General features: G+C 43.7%; 1 protein-coding gene across 3 annotated transcripts in view; it reads left to right on the top strand.

Annotated features, from left to right (window-relative positions):
- LOC117512002 (partitioning defective 3 homolog) overlaps nt 1–21966 on the top strand; it is a 1323734-nt gene that overhangs the window by 124424 nt on the left and 1177344 nt on the right. For all 3 annotated transcript variants that reach the window (XM_034171933.1, XM_034171942.1, XM_034171950.1), the window contains exon 2: nt 1572–1673. In XM_034171933.1, coding sequence (XP_034027824.1) covers nt 1572–1673 — 102 coding nt within the window. The remainder of the gene's footprint in view (nt 1–1571; nt 1674–21966) is intronic.

Consider the following 21966-nt stretch of genomic DNA (forward strand, 5'->3'; position numbering starts at 1 on the left):
GTGTAGTGAGCACCTTGGCAGCACCCTCACACCGGTATGAATGTGAGGTATTATTTGTAAACGCGCTCTGAGCGTCTGATGCAGATGGAAAAATGCTACATAAATGCAGTCCATTCATGAGACTATGACTTATTTCTCTTCTGTGTTTTGTCTCCACAATTAAAACACACACCAAATCTCAAATGTCCTTTTAAGTTTCAAAGAGATCTCATCAAGTTCTCAAATAATTCTCAGAGACAAACTCGAAACTAAAATGAGGCTGTTATTTTTGACAGTCAACCTGTGAAAGAGCAAAACAAAACAACAATTTTCTGGAGTATTATGAATTACTGTCTTTATCTGTCTGTCTGTCCTCCTGTCCATGAGCCTTGTATAAACCAGTGTTGCAGACCGAATGGTCCCCCCCAAAAATCGGTCCACCCTGCCTTCACTGAACATGCGTCATTAGCCGCAATTCACAGATTATCACCTCGTTTCTGCTTCAAGCTGCATCATCTATCTCAGCGACAGATATCTGAAGCTTTTGTCCAACAATCATTTCCGTATAAATTCAGCATTATTTAATCATAAAAGACGGAGGAAGGGATCAGAGCGCACCGAGCTGCATGAGCTGGTAGCTGGTGCGTTCAAGGCGCCTCCTTCATTTCAAAGCGTCACTGATTTTGACCTCGTTTCTACTTAAAACTAACTTTAGAATGATGAGGTTTTACCTTTTCATCTGATGATTAATAATCCCATTAATCCATTTGATCACTTTGGGTGAAGAGAGTCCGTCTCAGAGGAGCTGCAATCATTCCAAATGACGCATGTGACGGTGGAGGCAGGGCGGACCAAGTTTTAGGGGGGACCGTTCGGTCTGTGACACCGGTTGCTGTATTTCAATGAAACTTCATGCAGTGGTTTAACATCATGTGAAGAATGATGTCAGATCACAAATAATTCTGGTCTGACATCTTCAGGGGGGTTAATTGGACTTTTATTGTTGTTTCTTGAACACAGCATGTGGTACAACAAGTACAGATGTTGACCAGCTTGTTAATTCAGAAGACTGGGGGGGGGGCTTCTTATAAACTGAGTTGCAAATGAATGCTTTTTTGCACCATATCCAGTCGTTGAATGCACTACATATGAAAGTATGGAAGTGCTTTTGCAAAAGTACCTGTGACAGTTGGACAGGGAGAAGGGGGCTATGTTCGTCATTGATGCACCTCTTGCTCTGCTGACCCTTTTCTATTGCCAGTTATTAACAGATGAAGAAAGGTTTTGCAGCATTGTGAGTACAGCATCATGCAGGCTGCCGAGCAAGGGATTAAAAATTCTCATAAGTTACATGATGTTAATTCATAACCGTCCCAAAGCATTGCCAGCTGGCAGAATCATTTTATAAGCCACATGGTGATTAGATCAGCTGATTCAGAAGCAGATATTCCAATTTCTTCATCCTGGCAGTGCTCATATGTCATGGATTAATTTACATAAAGCTGCAAATTCCATAGTTTATATGGTGCAGATTAAGCTGATCCCATTACAGAGCTAATCCTCTCTGTCCCCCTCTCTCTCTTCTGTTCCAGGATTCCAGTTACTGGGTCCAAGTGCACAGGTTGGAACATGGAGATGGAGGGATCCTGGACCTGGATGATGTGCTGTGTGATGTGGCAGATGACAAAGACAGGGTGAGTTACGGTGTACTGTCTTTGTGTTTGAGGCACTCAGAAATATATTTTTGCTGGCTTGTGTGATGCACAGGTCAAAGCTTGTAATCAGTTTGCTCATACAGATGTTCCAATGAATGGATGAGTGAAATGAGTGCAACATTCACATTCTGAGCTGTACCTTTATATAATTTATTCTTAGACATTTCAAAGAATGAACTTATATACACATGCACATGTATAACAAATATTGCATGATGCAGTAGTTGCCTACAGAGCAAAGTGGAACAAGGCTAACACAAACGGCAAATTCAGTCATACTTGGGTAAAGTCAGAGGACTCTCCTCTTGCAACACAGGTCATTTCGAGGTCAGAAGTCAAGGTCACCTCATACAGTATGTCTTTGTCTAAAACAAACAGCAGTGTCTTCAAAATGCAAAGAACACCTTCAGTCAGAGTTGATGGATAATGTTAAATGTGCCGTCCTCTCTCAGCACATGTGATGTCAAGGTCAGAGGTCAAGGTAAACTAAGAAGTCATCATCTATAATACATAACCAATGTCTTCAAAACACAAAGTGCAATTTCAATAACATATGGTGATATCCTCAAGGGACTGTCACCTCTCAGATCAGTTTATGTTAAGGTTATAAGTTATAGGATGAGGTCAAATCAGGGGTCATTATCTAAAATACATTAATGTAGTTTTTTGCACAGACCTGTTCTCCTGGGGGCTAACAAATGTATCAAACGTCTGTCATCATTCATGTCATGCGATGACGTCAAGTGAAGTTTTATTAAAAAATTTTACCCTTCATGAAAAAATGCTATGCACATGTAAGCTTAAATGTCAAATTGTGGTAATTTTAAGCTTATCCTGTCGTTGTTAGTACAGAAATGATCTTTGTGTTTACATCCCCAAATCAGAAAACCATAAGAAAAAGTTGGGACAGTATGGTCGTGTTGGCTTCCCTCACTTGTCTCCTTCCAGCACAGTCACTCATTTTTTGACGTCCCACTTGACACATATTTATCATGCAGCACCGCATTGTTTATATTTGTCAATGATTTATGTAACTGAAGTCCAAGACAAATTTGGTGACATTAAAATGTTCATGTGTTCATATCCCCTGAATTGTCTCAAGAAAACTGGTTGTAAAAGTAATGATTTAATCCTTATATTTTAGAATAAATTGCCCATTTCCCAACTTTTTTTGGAATGTGTTTCAGGTCTTAAATGAGGAATGGATGTACTCGTATATTAACAAATGAAATAAAGTTGACCACCCAATACATGAAATGTCTTTGGTTCATACTGTCTGCAGTGAAATAAAAATCAAACTGAATGTGAGGATCACTGAGTCCCCCCCCCCCCCCCCCCCTTTGCATTTTTCATATTGTCTCACATTTGGGGTTGTATGTCATTTTCTCTTAAAATGCCGTAAAAAGTTTGTAAAAGTTGCAATTCCTTACTTACTTACACTTAATACTTTTTACATATATATTTACATATACATATAATTTGGCCAACTTTTTTGACTGAATGATGGTGTCCATATTCTGCAAGGGGAATGCTTATTATAAGGGATGCACCAATCCCGATACCAGTATTGTGTATCGGCCAGATACCATATTAAGTCACTTGTACTTGTAATCATAAAACTTCTCCAGTACCACAACACCCAATATCCCTTTACAGCAGCGTGATGTCAACCTCTCAGTGGGGGATTTTCACGCACACGCTCCGTAATTTCCAGACGATTAGCCGCTACTTTTTTCATACGTTTTGAACACTACGGTTTAAACAATGATGCAGCTAATTTATGGGTTTTTACAGTCCTTCATGCAATTTACTCATAAATCGAAATACATCCATCAGTGTTGTCCATTGATTGGCTGAAAGCTGCAGTCCTCACACAAGGAGAAAATATAAAGTCTTACCTGTTGGTTTCATTGGAATTCATTACATCCTGAAGAAAAATTATCCACATAAAGCCTCCTGAGTGTGGAAAACAACATCTAAAAATACAGTGGTCCCTTGTTTATCGCGGGAGTTACGTTCTAAAAATAACCTGCGATAAGCGAAATCTGCAAAGTAGTCAGCGCTATTTTTTGCAATTATTATAGATGTTTTAAGGCTGTAAAACCCCTCACTACACACTTTATACACTTTTCTCAAACAGGCATTAACATTTTCTCATTTTTCTCTCTTGTGTAAACACTCCCTTTTTTCTTCTTTGCGAGAAGATTCTAAACAGACACACGCAGAACACAATGCTCTCCCTTCGCTCACTGCCTCCGGAGGTACGGATGCGGGACCCGCAAAGAATCCAAGTCCTCTCTCGGTGGCCACGGAGCTCTGCGGCTGCGGTCAACATCCGTATCAAAACAGCGAGTGTAGTCTCTGGACCTGTTGCCAGATTTGGCGCAGCTCCGCACAGCAAACAGGAGGGTGGTGTGAGTGGCCCATTGCTGCGTTTACCGAGCCCGCAGAAGGCGCATCGGAGGCAGTGAGAGCAATCGCGGTGATGCCGACCGGTGCCGCAACCGACCCGCCTGATAAGGACGCAGAACACAATGCGCTGTTAAAAAAAAAAGCATGCAGAATTGCACTGAAAAAAAATCTGCGAAACTACGAGGCCGCGAAAGGTGAACCGCGTTATAGCGAGGGACCACTGTACTTTAATTCCTTGTCGTGGCTAAAAAAAAATGTTCCACTGTTACTTCGGCACTGTCCGATCACGGTTTCAGCCATGGAGATGGTCCATCAGGTTGGTGAGTTTCAGCCATTGGTGTGGCTGTCCAGGCCAGTGGGAGACCAGCTCGGTCCGCTACAAGTGTAATCCATTTGTTGGATGTCTGTGTCACAGGCATTAGGTGATTCTGTCTGCACGCAGTGAAATTATCCCATGATCCACAAAGAAAGAAAAAAGTTAAAATTACTCCGTTTTGCCTCTGTGTGGAGCGGAAGTGCCGCTCACACACAGTGTTGCGTGGCACTTCCTCTGTACTCCTCAATATTCACATGTTCCATCTTTGGAGAAAAACCATTTACAGTATGTATTTGTGTTACCAGTACGTATTTAATTAAACGTTTAAGAAATCGTGTGGAGAGTGAAAGGCTGTTGAGCTCAGTGTCACACATTGTAGATGAAAACAAAAACAAATCATGCAGAGAAGCTTCTTTTCATCAAACAGAATCTGCCCCTCACATTTTCAAAAAAGGCTTCATAGACAGAAGTAAAGTTAGTGATGAACAGTGATGCCGGTAACGCATTACCGAGGGCCCCTTCACACATACAGTAGTGTTCAGAATAATAGTAGTGCTATGTGACTAAAAAGATTAATCCAGGTTTTGAGTATATTTCTTATTGTTACATGGGAAACAAGGTACCAGTAGATTCAGTAGATTCTCACAAATCCAACAAGACCAAGCATTCATGATATGCACACTCTTAAGGCTATGAAATTGGGCTATTAGTAAACAGCAAGTTTAAGCGAACCATGAAAACATCGCAACAACGGGCAGGCGTGCACGATCTTTGGCAGTAAGTGCCCAAATTTTGTTGGTTAAACACTTGCAGTATTTGAGATTACAGATGTGCATTGAGTCCCCACCTGAAGAAATTGCATTCAGTTTTCAGCCATTACTTTGCTTTTCATCCAAAGGCCTCACTAATCATCAATCCACTGCCGATTTGTGTTTCCCCATTTCCCATGATTGATTCTGACATTTTTTTTCCTCAAAAAGAAACATTATTTCACCCAGAGTCCTTTAAAACCATCAACTACACAAGCTGCAGTAACCAGGCCCACACACATTTGGAAAACAATGTCAGAAATTTTTAAAAACAATAATGACGATGTGCAACATTGTGATGCATCGAGAACCGTGAATTTGTGTCATAATGAATTTGTGCATTTTCTGCTGGGGTTTTTTTGTTGTGCTTCACATTTCACAGGTTTGTTGGTTCTGGATTAAATCACAACTTTCAGCCTCATGTTGATCTGAACAGTTGGTCTTTCATATTGCAAAAATTAACATTTTCAGATGCTGTGTGTGTTTGATTTGCATGCACGTGAAAGAATGTTTGAAAATGTGTGAGCACGTGCACTGACACGCACATTCGTGTCTAAGTAGTGGGTGCCATGGTTACACATCAGGTGGGATCAACAGTGAGAACAGCTGTTTTGCACCTGCTCTCTGAAGGGCTTTACTCCTTTCTCCTCTTCTCTCCATCACTCTCCTCTTATCTGCCCTCCTTCACTTTGTTGTCACTCTATGAATACCTCCTCCCCCTGGTGGTTATTCCTCTGCTTTACACTCCCAGTGCCCTCAGATTTTCAAACTGGACATTTTTAGATCCTTCAAGAAACTCCAAGAGTCAGAAAGCTGATTTTTTTTTTTTTTTATCTTACAAGTACACATTTACATTTTAATTTCCACAGTTTTAGAATCTGTCCTGAAGAATATTTTGTGTCATTGCAGTTTATGATTTTGTGTCCAGTCAGGTTACAGAGAGACATAGCTGCTGCAAAAGACAGCTCTGTGTGTGTGTGTGTGTGTGTGTGTGTGTGTGTGTGTGTGTGTGTGTGTGTGTGTGTGTGTGTGTGTGTGTGTGTGTGTGTGTGTGTGTGTAAATACATGATGTTATCAAAGTGTGTAGGTGTTTGCTTCCTTGTGTGTACCTGTAGTAGTCAATCCAGTCTGTCCAGTTCTGTCTTTCAGTGGCTGAATCCTTGCCTCTCTTTCTGTGTTATTGTACGTTATCTACTAACATGCTGGAACACTGTTAACCAGACCCATTAAAGAACTACACCAGGCTTTTTGTTTGCCATGTTTGAGTCCAAAATATAAAAGTATCAGATAAACACAGCTTGCTTGAAATCTTCCTCAAAGAATAAATCATTATAGACAACAGTTTGATTGGGATTTACAAAAACAAAAACAGGTGTGTTTTAGTTATTTTTGCAGTGTAAAGTGCCTTGTCGGTGAGGTGACAGTGCTTTTAAAAATTTGACAAGAGTTTTACATTCAGTTGCCCGTTGTGAAGTGGAACAGTACCATTTATCCAAAATAGATTAGTATTGACCTAAAAGTCATTTACACAGATTTACTTCACTATGTATTCAATGGACAGTCAGCACCATGGACACCAGAAGGTTTAAAAGTTAGTTGAAATTTTTTTATTTTTTTATTTTTTACACACTGGAAACATGTTAAAAAAGAAATCAATTATTTTTTATTAATGCTCCCCCCCAAAAAATTACTCATAAGAGTGATGATTGTCTGTGAAAGCTGGCATTGCTTTAGCCAGTTAGTATTCAAAAGTAGACCTCTGGACTGCCATCCATGTGTGGACTCTTCCTAGAGCTGGCCGCCAGTCTACACTGAGTGATCAGGGGAGAAGGACCTTAGTCAGGGAGGTAACCAAGATGGTCACTCTGTCAGAGCTCTAGCATTTCCTATGTGGAGAGAGGAGAATCTTCTAGAAGGACAACCATTTCTACAACAATCTGCCAATCAGGCCTGTATGGTAGAGTGGCCAGAGGGAAGCCACTCCTTAGTAAACGGTACATGGTGTAGCTGACTTGGGATTTGTCAAAAGGCACCTGAAGGACTCTCAGACCATGAGAAACAAAATTCTCTGGTCTGATGAGACAAAGATTGAACTCTATGGCATGAATGCCAGGCGTCATCCCTACAGTGAAGCATGGTGTGGGGATATTTTTCAGTGGCAGGAACTGCAAGATGAGTCAGGCTTGAGGGAAAAATGAATGCAGCAGTGTACAATGTACAAAGACATCCTAAATGAAAACCTGCTCCAAAGTGCTCTTGACCTCAGACTGGGCAACAGCTCATCTTTCAGCAAGACAATGTTCCGAAGCACGCAGTCAGGCTATCAAAGGAGTGGCTTCAGGACAACTCTGTGAATGTCCTTGAGTGGTCCAGCCACAGCCCAGACCTGAATCCAATTGAACATCTCTGGAGAGTTCTGAAAATGGCTGTGCAGTGACACTCACCCTCCAACCTGATGGAGTTTGAGAGGTGCTACAAAGAGGAATGGGCAAAACTGCCCAAAGATAGGTGCACCAAGTTTGTGGCATCATATTCAGGAAGACATGAGGCTGTAATTACTGCCAAAGGTGCATCAACAAAGTATTGAGCAAAGGGTGTGAATATTTATCTACATGTGATTTCTTATTTTTTTATTTTTAATAAATTTGCAAAAAACCTTTTTTCATTTTGTTATTATGAGGTTTTGTGTGTAGAATTTTGGGGAAATAAATGAAATTCATCCATTTTGGAATAAGGCTTGTAACATAACAAAATATGGAAATAGTGAAGCTCTGTGAATACTTTCCAGATGGACTGTATGCTAGTGTGCAAAGCGTCCAGGGTTTGCATCAGCGCTCTGATACCTTTAATTTATGTATTTATTTTTTATACATAGTTGCCATTGTGCTCATATACATCCCCAATTGCAATGAAGTTGGGACGTTGTGTATAATGTAAATAAAAACAGAATACAATGGTTTGCAAATCCTCTTCAACCTACATTCAATTGCATACACTACAAAGACAAGATATTTAATGTTCAAACTGATAAACTTTATTGTTTTTGTTCAAATATTTGCTCATTTTGAAATGGGTGCCTGCAACACGTTTCAAAAAAGATGGGACAGTGGTATGTTTACTGCTGTGTTACATCACCTTTCCTTCTAACAACAATAAGTGTTTGGGAACTGAGGACACTAATTGTTGAAGCTTTGTTGGTGGAATTCTTTCCCATTCTTGCTTGATGTACGACTTCAGTTATTCAACAGTACGGGGTCTCCTTTATCGTATTTTGCACTTCATAGTGCACCATACATTTTCAATGGGTGACAGGTCTGGACTGCAGGCAGTTCCAGTCTAGTACCCGCACTCTTTTACTATGAAGCTGTTGGGAAGGTGTCGTGACACGGACCCACAACAGGGGGCGTTAATGAACGGACAATGGATAAGCCAAAAGTAACAATTTAATGTTGTGAATCGCACAACAAAATACAGACAATAACAATACTGTGGATTGTCAATTATACACAAGGTGACGTGTGGGCAGGCTTGAAGATAGAAGACGTCTGGCGAGAGAAGAGCCGGATCCCACACAGCTTCCACCACCAACGGATCTGAAGAACACCGGAGCCGCCAAGCCGTGCGCCCCAGGTGGCCACTGTCTTCAGCAGTCAGACCCGGTACTGCTGGCAGAGAACAGAAACAGTATTGATGAGTATGAGTTCGCACACTCAGTAATCCCACAGTCTGTGTTCTTTTGGGAGGGAGCACCTCCACCTCCAATCACACACTCGTGCAGCTCCTGTCTAATCACTTATCTGGTTGAGGTGTGAAGCGAAGCCGTCGCTGATCACACCAAATGCCAATCCCACAGATAAGGAAAACACCACAGGAAAACGGCTGCAAAGAAGTTCAGATTATTACTCAATGTTTTAAGTCAGCAGAGAAAATTACCTGAATGGTAGCTGATTTCTCAGCGGGGAGGTGAAGTTGCAGTCCGGCTTTTATGGAGGATGACGTAGATGAGTGACAGCTGGTGTTGATGATGTGACAGCTGTCACTCCACTAGTTTCGGCGCCCTCTCGTGCTTGAAGCCCGCACTCCAAGCAGGGCGCCATCTGGTGGTGGTGGGCCAGCAGTATCTCCTCTTCAGCGGCCCACAAAATAGGACCCACCTGGCTTGTCCGGGTGACGGTTGTAGAAATCGGCCAGGAGGGCCGGGTCCAGGATGAAGCTCCTCTTCACCCAGGAGCGTTCTTCGGGTCCATACCCCTCCCAGTCCACCAGATACTGGAACCCCTGACCCTTATGACGGACGTCCAGGAGCCGACGCACGGTCCATACCAGCTCCCCGTCGATGAGCCTTGCCCCTGGCACAGGTGGTACAGGCCTGGACGTAGTCCCGGACGTCGGCCTCCATAGACGCCCACCAGAAGCGCTGCTGGACCACTGCCATGGTTCTGCGCACCCCGGGATGACAGGAGAGCTTGGAACCATGACAGAAGTCCAAAAGCACAGCTCTGGCCTCTGGTGGGATGTACAGTTTGTTCTTCGGGCCGGTCCCCGGGTCCGGGTTCCATGTCAGGGCCTCCCGGACGGTCTTCTCCACGTCCCAGGTGAGAGTGGCCACGACAGTGGACTCGGGGATGATGGTCTCTGTGGGGTCTGACAACTCGGCCTTGGCCTCCTCTTCATGCACCCGGGACAGGGCATCCAATTGTTGGTTCTTGGTCCCGGGGCGGTATGTAATCTGGAAGTCAAAGCGCCCGAAGAACAGTGACCAGCGGGCTTGCCTGGGGTTCAGCCGCTTGGCGGTCCAGATGTACTCCAGGTTCCGATGGTCCGTGAAAACCATGAAGGGCACCGTCGCTCCCTCCAACAGGTGTCTCCACTCTTCAAGAGCCTCCTTCACCACCAGGAGTTCCCGATTGCCGACGTCATAGTTCCTCTCAGCCGGGGTCAACCTGCGGGAAAAATAGGCACAAGCGTGGAGAACCTTATCGGACTCCCCGCTCTGGGACAGCACGGCTCCTATCCCTGAGTCAGAGGCATCCATTTCCACTGTGAACTGGCGATTAGGATCAGGTTGCACCAGAACTGGTGCAGACGAGAACCGGCGTTTCAACTCCCTAAACGCGGCTTCGCACCGATCCGACCAGGTGAAGGGGACCTTAGTGGAGGTCAGGGCTGTCAGGGGGCTAACTACCTGACTGTAGCCCTTAATGAACTGCCTGTAGAAATTTGCAAAGCCGAGGAACTGTTGCAGCTTCCTACGGCTTGTTGGTTGGGGCCAATCTCTCACCGCCGCAACCTTGGCTGGATCAGGGGCGACGGAGATGGAGGAGATGATGAACCCCAGGAAGGACAAAGAAGTGTGGTGGAACTCGCACTTCTCGCCCTTCACAAACAGCCGGTTCTCCAACAACCGCTGTAGGACCTGACGTACATGCTGGACATGAGTCTCAGGGTCCGGAGAAAAGATGAGTATGTCGTCTAGATATACGAAGACAAACCGATGCAGGAAGTCCCGCAAGACGTCATTAACCAACGCTTGGAACGTCGCGGGGGCGTTTGTGAGGCCGAACGGCATGATCAGGTACTCAAAGTGACCTAAGGGGGTGTTAAATACCGTCTTCCACTCGTCTCCCTTCCGGATCCGAACCAAGTGGTACGCATTCCTAAGATCGAGTTTGGTGAATATTTGGGCTCCATGCAGGGGCGTGAACACCGAATCCAGCAGAGGTAATGGGTATCGATTGCGAACCGTAATCTCGTTCAGCCCTCTGTAATCGATGCATGGACGGAGTCCGCCGTCCTTCTTACCCACAAAAAAGAAACCCGCGCCCATCGGGGAGGTGGAGTTCCGGATCAACCCGGCAGCTAAGGAGTCCCGGATGTAGGTCTCCATTGATTCTCGTTCCGGACGTGAGAGGTTGTACAGCCTGCTGGACGGATACTCAGCGCCCGGGATCAAATCGATGGCGCAATCGTACGATCGGTGCGGGGGAAGGGCGAGTCCCAGATCTTTGCTGAAGACATCAGCAAGATCGTGGTACTCCTCCGGTACCGCCGTCAGATTGGGGGGGACTTTGACCTCCTCTTTAGCTGTCACACCGGGTGGAACCGAGGATCCTAAACACTCCCGGTGGCAGGTTTCGCTCCACTGCGTCACAACCCCAGACGGCCAATCAATCCGGGGATTGTGTTTCAACACCCATGGAAAACCCAAAATCACTCAGGAGGTAGAAGGTGTTACATAAAACACAATCTCCTCCCTGTGATTCCCAGACACAACCAATGTCACGGTCTGTGTCTGGTGTGTGATTAATGGAAGAAGGGTGCCATCTAGTGCCCATACCTTCAAAGGTGAAGGCAGAGCCACCAGAGGGAGCCCTACTTCCTTTGCCCATCTGCTGTCCAGCAGATTCCCTTCCGACCCCGTGTCTACGAGTGCTGGGGCGTGAAGGGTTAACTCCTCACTAAGGATCGTGACTGGGATTCGTGCGGATCTACGGGGCTTCCCCGCGTGCGTGTTATGGCCCACCCTTAGCCCAGTTCACCTAACACGCCTCCTGCTGGCGCCTGTGCACCTCGCTCTTCCATTGGCTGTTCAAGCTCTGGTTGACGCCCCTCGGGATCCATGACATTGGCCGAGAAATCCTGTTGGGAAGGTGTCGTGATACGGACCCACAACAGGGGCGTTAATGAACGGACAATGGATAAGCCAAAAGTAACAATTTAATGTTGTGAATCGCACAACGAAACACAGACAATAACAATACTGTGGATTGTCAATTATACACAAGGTGACGTGTGGGCAGGCTCGAAGATAGAAGACGTCTGGCGAGAGAAGAGCCGGATCCCACACAGCTTCCACCACCAACGGATCTGAAGAACACCGGAGCCGCCAAGCCCTGCGCCCCAGGTGGCCACTGTCTTCAGCAGTCAGACCCGGTACTGCTGACAGAGAACAGAAACAGTATTGATGAGTGTGAGTTCGCACACTCAGTAATCCCACAGTCTGTGTTCTTTTGGGAGGGAGCACCTCCACCTCCAATCACACACTCGTGCAGCTCCTGTCTAATCACTTATCTGGTTGGGGTGTGAAGCGAAGCCGTCGCTGATCACACCAAACGCCAATCCCACAGATAAGGAAAACACCACAGGAAAACGGCTGCAAAGAAGTTCAGATTATTACTCAATGTTTTAAGTCAGCAGAGAAAATTACCTGAATGGTAGCTGATTTCTCGGCGGGGAGGTGAAGTTGCAGTCCGGCTTTTATGGAGGATGACGTAGATGAGTGACAGCTGGTGTTGATGATGTGACAGCTGTCACTCCACTAGTTTCGGCGCCCTCTCGTGCTTGAAGCCCGCACTCCAAGCAGGGCGCCATCTGGTGGTGGTGGGCCAGCAGTACTTCCTCTTCAGCGGCCCACACAACAGAAGCCACGCTGTTGTAACACATGCAGAATGTGGCTTGGCATTGTCTTGCTGAAATAAGCAGGGGCGTCCCTGAAAAAGACATTCCTTGGATGGCAGCGTCTGTTGCTTCAAAACCTGGATGTACCTTTCAGTATTGATGGTGCCATCACAGATGTGTAAGTTGCCCATGCCATGAGCACTAACACACCCCCATACCATCACAGATGCTGGCTTTTGAACTTTGCGCTGGTAACAATCTGGATGGTCTTTTTCCTCTTTTGTCTGGAGGACACAATGTCCATGATTTCCAAAAACAATTTCAAATATGGAGTCATCAGACCACAGCACACTTTTCCATTTTGCATCTATCTACTTCAAATGAGCTCGGGCCCAGAGAAGGCGGCAGTGTTTCTGGATGTTGTTGATGTATGGCTTTCACTTTGCATGGTAGAGTTTTAACTTGCACTTGTAGATGTAGCGACGAACTGTGTTAATGACAGTGGTTTTCTGAAGTGTTCCTGAGCCCACACGGCAAGATCCTTTACACAATGATGTCAGTGTTTAATGCAGTGCCGCCTGAGGGATTGAAGGTCACGGGCATTCAATGTTGGTTTTCGGCGTTGCCGCTTACATGTAGAAAGTTCTCCAGATTCTCTGAATCTTCTGATTATATTATGGACTGTAGATGATGGAATTCCTAATTTCCTTGCAATTGAACATTGAGAAACATTGTTCTTAAACTGTTGGACTATTTTTTCATGCAGTTCACAAAGTGATGAGCCTAGCCCCATCTTTGCTTGTGAATGGCTGAGCCTTTTGGGGATGCTCCTTTTATACCCAATCATGACAGTCACCTGTTTCCAATTAACCTGTTCACCTGTAAAATGTTCCAAACAGGTGTTCTTTGAGCATTCATCAACTTTCCCAGTCTGTTGTTACCCCTGTCCCAGCTTTTTTGAAACGTGTTGCAGGCATCCATTTCAAAATGAGCAAATATAGTATTTGCACAGAAACAACAAAGTTTATCAGTTTGAACATTAAATATCTTGTCTTTGTGGTGTATTCAATTGTATATAGGTTGAAGAGGATTTGCAAATCATTGTATTCTGTTTTATTTACATTTTACACAACATACCAACTTCTTTGGAATTGGGGTTGTATAATATAGAATTTATAAAAGAATATAATTTTGCCAAAGAATCTTGAAGCTCACCAAGAGTTAATGTGCACTTTCACTGAAGAGGTTTCAGTGTGAGTGCATGCCATGCACACTATTCAAAACTTAAGGTTGTGTTTCAGGTTCTCTCAGTGTGTCACAGAGGTGCATGCTGGAACTTGTCAGTCTCAACTCTGCACATCAGCACAGTGAAGGTTCTGTTTTCATCTCATGTTTGTCACTTTCTCACACACATTTTTACATGGGAGAGTAACTATCTATTACAAGACTCCACAATCTTTATGGAACTCTACTGCCACCAACTGGACACAAATTTAAATCTACATAGTCTGCTCAACCTCATGGAATGATATATTTTTTTGCTTTTTGATTTTCTTATGACACCTCTTAAGTTAGTGTAATGTTGCTCATCTACAAATGTCTTACAGTGAAATCACATATTTCACTCTTGACTTCACTGTTTGTTGCAGTGAATAATGCTCGGTGTAACATTTAAATGTTTTATGTGGTGCAGCGTTGGGTATTTTGTGTTCTTCCATGGGATATGGTGATGAAAACATTTGTTATTCTGTGCATATGTTTTCCTATTAAACTTTTTTTTACTTTTGTAATTTTATGAATTTCAGGGCTTATTGCTGCAGTCTGACTCCAGATCAGAAGGTCATGCATTCTAGTCCTGTATGGGTTATGCAACAAGATGAATGGAATCCCTGTAGCACAAGATGTTGTGATAAGCACCGGCGCAGCACCTACCGTACACATGACCAGGAATACTAGTGTTGCATCATCTTTTAAACTGGATAAGAGTTTAACAAAAGCTCAAAATCTTCATAGTTGTAAAAAAAAATAGTATCTGTTTTTTTGTTCCCTTTCGGTAAAGTTGTCCACAGCATTTGATCCATCCTAAACATAGGTCAGACTGAACAGATACACTACGCAGCAGCAACACTGCAGTGCCTGGGGACAACTCCGGTTCTACAGTGTATCTTGTCTGAGGTTAAAGTACCACAAATAAAATTGGATAATGTTTTTTGTAGAGTACATGCAATTTTTTACCTGCAACTGACAGTGGAGACCACTCATAATTGTGACTTTTACTTCCACCATGTGTTTGTGACATCATACAGTGATAATGTTAAACAATGATATATATATATAGAGAGAGAGAGAGAGAGAGAGAGAGAGAGAGAGAGAGAGAGAGAGAGAGAGAGAGAGAGAGAGACTTCGACAAACTCTTCTTGGACCAAATGATTGATTGATTGATTGATGATTTGATTTGATTGATGATTTCCCCACAAATCATCATTGTAATTAGGTTCTTATTTCTTGTGATATAGCACCTGCAAACAAACAGAATGAAAAGGGTGATCACATAAGTTCATCTTTCCTCTGTCAGTTTGTGGCACTGGAGAGTGTATGCCTCTGATGTTGATGTAACTGTTAACACCATTATTACCTCCACAAACTGACAGATTAGGGTGGTTGGAATTATGTTTTTTTTCTCATGTGTCCACATTATGTGCTTGTCTTTGTTTCAGCACATTCTTTTTTTTACATGGTAATGCAGAAACAATACATGATAGATCCTTCATATTACAACATAGATACCCTCTGAGCAGAAGATGAGTAGAGCAGATGTTGAGGAGGTTCTGTGCATTTATCTACTTATTATTAGTCAATTCCCCCAGGATTTTTCAAAGTGTGGGGACAGTTGAGCATGTGGAGGCACCGGTCCATTTGACTTGAGTCACATGGGTCGGAAGGCAAATTTGTTTGACTTGCTCAACCACTATAGTCAGAAACGGTCAGAATGACCTCTGTGAACCTCTCTGTAATTAACAAAAAATGATCCAACTATCATATTGGGTGGATGACCAAAGAGATTATGGACTTCTGTCACCAAAAGTAAATTGTTTTTAAAGGTTAAATGTTGATTAAAAATGTTACCTATTTGCAGTTTATTATTTCTGATGATAGACACTTAACAGTGTTTCATTGTTATGTTAAATGTGCCCTAATGATTTGCACAGTAGAGTGACTTTTGAAGGTGCTCAGACAGGATTACACAGAACATTGACAACATATAAGAAAGGGTTTTAGTCCAATTTTCTCAGTTTAGAGGTGTTTTATTCAGAAGACTTTCTGGTTACCATTCATGTGCTGCGTGTGGTGCTGGAGCATCTAAAAGCTTTGTAAATACTGGGCTCTTACAGTAGTGTTCAGAATAATAGTAGTGCTATGTGACTAAAAAGATTAATCCAGGTTTTGAGTATATTTCTTATTGTTACATGGGAAACAAGGTACCAGTAGATTCAGTAGATTCTCACAAATCCAACAAGACCAACCATTCATGATATGCACACTCTTAAGGCTATGAAATTGGGCTATTAGTAAAAAAAAAGTAGAAAAGGGGGTGTTCACAATAATAGTAGTGTGGCATTCAGTCAGTGAATTCTTCAATTTTGTGGAACAAACAGGTGTGAATCAGGTGTCCCCTATGTAAGGATGAAGCCAGCACCTGTTGAACATGCTTTTCTCTTTGAAAGCCTGAGGAAAATGGGACGTTCAAGACATTCTTCAGAAGAACAGCGTAGTTTGATTAAAAAGTTGATTGGAGAGGGGAAAACTTATACGCAGGTGCAAAAAATTATAGGTTGTTCATCTACAATGATCTCCAATGCTTTAAAATGGACAAAAAACTAGAGACGCGTGGAAGAAAACGGAAAACAACCATCAAAATGGATAGAAGAATAACCAGAATGGCAAAGGCTCACCCGTTGATCAGCTACAGGATGATCAAAGACAGTCTGGAGTTACTTGTAAGTGCTGTGACAGTTAGAAGACGCCTGTGTGAAGCTAAGTTATTTGCAAGAATCCCCCGCAAAGTCCCTCTGTTAAATAAAAGACGTGCAGAAGAGGTTACAATTTGCCAAAGAACACATCAACTGGCCTAAAGAGAAATGGAGGAATATTTTGTGGACTGATGAGAGTAAAATTGTTCTTTTTGGGTCCAACGGCCGCAGACAGTTTGTGAGACGACCCCCAAACTCTGAATTCAAGCCACAGTTCACAGTGAAGACAGTGGAGCATGGTGGTGCAAGCATCATGATATGGGCATGTTTCTCCTACTGTGGTGTTGGGCCTATATATCACATACCAGGTATCATGGGTCAGTTTGGATATGTCAAAATACTTGAAGAGGTCATGTTGCCTTATGCTGAAGAGGACATGCCCTTGAAATGGGGTGTTTCAACAAGACAATGACCCCAAGCACACTAGTAAACGAGCAAAATCTTGGTTCCAAACCAACAAAATTAATGCCTCGCATATGTGAAGAAATTTATTAACTACACAGATGTATAATAAAACAAATGGTGACTGGTTTATAACACAATTATGACAGAGTCGGAGGGGAGAGTGCCAAGCAACAGTGGCAGCAGCCAGGTTTTTTTTCACGTGTGCGTGTGAACGAATCGTCGGTGAGATAATTTTATTAACGACACAGATGTATAATAAAACAAATGGTGACTGGTTTATAACACAATTATGACAGAGTTGGAGAGGAGAGCGAGGAACTGCAGCGGAATGGAAGCTCCTCCTATTTGATGACGCATTGGGGCGAATTTTCACAGTGAAAGCAGAGCAACGAAGGTGTCATAGCACGGACCCACAACACGGGGCGCAAATGAACGGACAATGAGTAAGCCAAAAGGTAACAATTTAATGTTGTGATAATACACAACGAAACGTGCAGTAATCTTCACAGTCAATAAACACCAGGTGACGTGTGGGCAGGCTCGAAGATAGAAGACCCCTGCCGAGAGAGAAGCCGCGTCCCACACGGCTTCCACCACCAACGGTCTGAAGAACACCGGAGCCGCCAAGTCCCGAGTCCCCAGGTGGCCTCTGTCTTCGGCTGTCGACCCTGGTACTGCTGGCAGAAAGCAGAGATATGATGTGTGAGTGTGAGTCCGCACACTCAGTAATTCACAGTCCAAACACAGTTAGGAGGGAGCACCTCCACCTCCAAATCACACACACTCGTGCAGCTCCTGGTCAACCACTTATCTGAGATGGGGTGTGAGGCGAAGCCGTCGCTGTCACACCAAACGCCAATCCTCCAGATAAGGCAACACTCCAGGATAACGGCTGCAATAGAAGTTCAAGTTATTACACACACAGTGTTAGTCAGCAGAGAAATTACCTGGTACTGGTAGTCGATTTCTCGGCGAGGAGGTGGAGTTGCAGTCCGGCTTTTATGGTGGTGATGATGATGAACGAGTGACAGCTGGTGCAGGGGATGAATGACAGCTGTCACTTCTTCTAGGTCTGGCGCCCTCTCGTGCTTGGAGCCCGCACTCCAAGCAGGGCGCCCTCTGGTGGTGGTGGGCCAGCAGTACCTCCTCTTCAGCGGCCCACACAACACGCACCTGGCATTGGTGGAGCATCCATCGCCAGGCGAGAGACACAAATTTGTGGCGTCGTGTGTCGTGCAGTGTGAACGTGGCATTATGATACACTCCATGTGCATATAAAAAGTACAGATTCCTGTTGCCTTTTATCTGTGTGAACACACCGAAGAAGAGTGTGTGGTGATTCTATGGCATAAAGTGGGCTCTTCAAGACTTGTAACGTTATTAAATAGAATATTATGACACATATTTGTATCAGAAGTGCTCTTCCCTGACCAAGTACCATCTCACCAAAACATTTCATCTTTTGGCTGAAATAATTTAAACCCGATAAGATCATTGGCCAGTCCTCTCTTTTGAACGAAGTCTTGCTGTACCAGCCAATGTGAAGCGCATTTTGTGGACATCCACATCATATCCATACCAGTTACTGAACAGTAAAAGCAGTTTAGGAATCTTGCTATATTATTTGTGATTTTGAAGCACAATTTGATTGTAGATTCTTCCATTCTCCAAAGCTGTCGCTTCCACCTCTCTTCACTTTTGTATTTGACTTGTATAGAAATGAAGAGGTGTTCGGGACAGTTCAGTGAGACTGTCACGTCTGATACAACTTTTATCGGTCCTGCTGTAATCTAGCGTCCCTGAAAATTATGGTTTGTCTATTATTTCTTCTATTGAGAGTAAGGAGCAGTGTTTCCAGATGTACGATAATTATCATATTTGTACGATAGTTTTGCCCTCTGTACTATCAATAATGGGAAAAAATCCAAAATGTACGATAATTTCAGTTGGTTGCCCAAACACGCATCTCTCTCTGACACCCAAGAATCATTTTGCAGGCGTTGCACTCAGGCGGCATCAAAGACACACCACACACAGGGCTGCTGCTAGCTGTGGCCGGCCCGGGACAAAGTCATTTGAAAGCCCACCCCCTCTCCATACAAAGTAATGAGTTCCCAATTCTCGGCCCCGCCCCTCCCTCCCTGAGCCCGAGACAACTGACCTGTAATGTAGACTGTTTTGGCTGCACATGCGCACATACACTCAACAAAAATATAAACGCAACACTTTTGGTTTTGCTCCCATTTTGTATGAGATGAACTCAAAGATCTAAAACTTTTTCCACATACACAATATCACCATTTCCCTCAAATATTGTTCACAAACCAGTCTAAATCTGTGATAGTGAGCACTTCTTTGCTGAGATAATCCATCCCACCTCACAGGTGTGCCATATCAAGATGCTGATTAGACACCATGATTAGTGCACAGGTGTGCCTTAGACTGTCCACAATAAAAGGCCACTCTGAAAGGTGCAGTTTTATCACACAGCACAATGCCACAGATGTTGCAAGATTTGAGGGAGCGTGCAATTGGCATGCTGACAACAGGAATGTCAACCAGAGCTGTTGCTCGTGTATTGAATGTTCATTTCTCTACCATAAGCCGTCTCCAAAGGCGTTTCAGAGAATTTGGCAGTACATCCAACCAGCCTCACAACCGCAGACCACGTGTAACCACACCAGCCCAGGACCTCCACATCCAGCATTTTCACCTCCAAGATCGTCTGAGACCGGCCACTCGGACAGCTGCTGAAACAATCGGTTTGCATAACCAAAGAATTTCTGCACAAACTGTCAGAAACCGTCTCAGGGAAGCTCATCTGCATGCTCCTCGTCCTCATCGGGGTCTCGACCTGACTCCAGTTTGTCGTCGTAACCGCCTTGAGTGGGCAAATGCTCACATTCGTTGGCGTTTGGCACGTTGGAGAGGTGTTCTCTTCACGGATGAATCCCGGTTCACACTATCCAGGGCAGATGGCAGACAGCGTGTGTGGCGTCGTGTGGGTGAGCGGTTTTCTGATGTCAATGTTGTGGATCGAGTGGCCCATGGTGGCGGTGGGGTTATGGTATGGGCAGGTGTCTGTTATGGACGAAGAACACAGGTGCATTTTATTGATGGCATTTTGAATGCACAGAGATACCGTGACGAGATCCTGAGGCCCATTGTTGTGCCATACATCCAAGAACATCACCTCATGTTGCAGCAGGATAATGCATGGCCCCATGTTGCAAGGATCTGTACACAATACTTGGAAGCTGAAAATGTCCCAGTTCTTGCATGGCCGGCATACTCACCGGACATGTCACCCATTGAGCATGTTTGGGATGCTCTGGACCGGCGTATACGACAGCGTGTACCAGTTCCTGCCAATATCGCACAGCCATTGAAGAGGAGTGGACCAACATTCCACAGGCCACAATTGACAACCTGATCAACTCTATGCGAAGGAGATGTATTGCACTGCATGAGGCAAATGGTAGTCACACCAGATACTGACTGGTATCCCCCCCAATAAAACAAAACTGCACCTTTCAGAGTGGCCTTTTATTGTGGGCAGTCTAAGGCACACCTGTGCACTAATCATGGTGTATAATCAGCATCTTGGTATGGCACACCTGTGTGGTGGGATGGATTATCTCAGCAAAGGAGAAGTGCTCACTATCACAGATTTAGACTGGTTTGTGAACAATATTTGAGGGAAATGGTGATATTGTGTATGTGGAAAAAGTTTTAGATCTTTGAGTTCATCTCATACAATGGGAGCAAAACCAAAAGTGTTGCGTTTATATTTTTGTTGAGTGTACGTAGCTTAGCCCAACCCCGTCACTATCACTACACATGTTCGATTCTTTCTAGTCTGGTAATTAACACGTTTGTGTCCCTTCACAGAAAAAAAAAATCTTTCTAGTCTGGTAGTGCATTTGCTTGTGCATTTGCATTCTTTTTGTGCCATAGTTTCCCCATTACTATAGGGATGTTGTGAATTACTGTTTAAAAATGTGACATAAAATTCTTTGGAAATTAAAAAAACACTAAAATAGCTACGTTGTATGCGTTTTGTTTGTGTACGATAATTTCTCCCAAAATACGATAATTTTGAGGTTTTGGTACAATAGTTGCATATTTCCTATCTGGCAACACTGGTAAGGAGCCTCTGGGATGGTGATATCACAGGACCATTGAAAGCGGTAATGGACGTGGCAGTTTCATAGTATTGCCCATCAACAAGTTTCCTTGGAGGTGTAGTCACGGAATGTTGACAGTCCAGCAATCCCACTTCATTTTGAAATTTTTTTCTCAGCATAGGCACATGTACAAAAGGAGAAAAATAATCACTTTGAGCGTACCATAGAACGTGGTGATACATATTTTCCACTTACTCCATGTTCTACTTTTGTCCGATTCATTCTTCAGCAGGACTATCTGGGCTCCACATCAAATGAAAGCAGCTGGAGCCTGAGTTTACCAGAGCTAGGCAGCCAGTCCATCAAGTGGCCAACACATGTAAATAGACAAATGTGCACTCTTTAGTTAGTTTTTAGTTCACTGTTTCAATTAAGTTCCATGTCTTTTTGACTGTGCGTAAAGAATCAGACAAATGCTTCAATCAGAATGGCCAGGAAAAAAAAGTTGACTGCTGAGAACCTTGTGAGTTTTTAAATTTAGTCACTGTGAAATAAAACATTGTGATAGCTATTAAAGACCTGCAAATTGCTTTTACACAGTTACACCAGATGGCAATGTGACAATTTAGTAATAACACTTCTAGTTGTGAGATGGCCTAATATAAGCAGTTCACAATACGGGCGAGCTCAAATGGATTAATAAAGGAATGAAATGGGTTTCAGCAAATCATGGAACAAATGCACAGTGGCAAATTATCTTAAATTAGATTAAAC

Source organism: Thalassophryne amazonica, chromosome 1, assembly GCF_902500255.1.
Source record: "Thalassophryne amazonica chromosome 1, fThaAma1.1, whole genome shotgun sequence".
NCBI lineage: Eukaryota > Metazoa > Chordata > Actinopteri > Batrachoidiformes > Batrachoididae > Thalassophryne > Thalassophryne amazonica.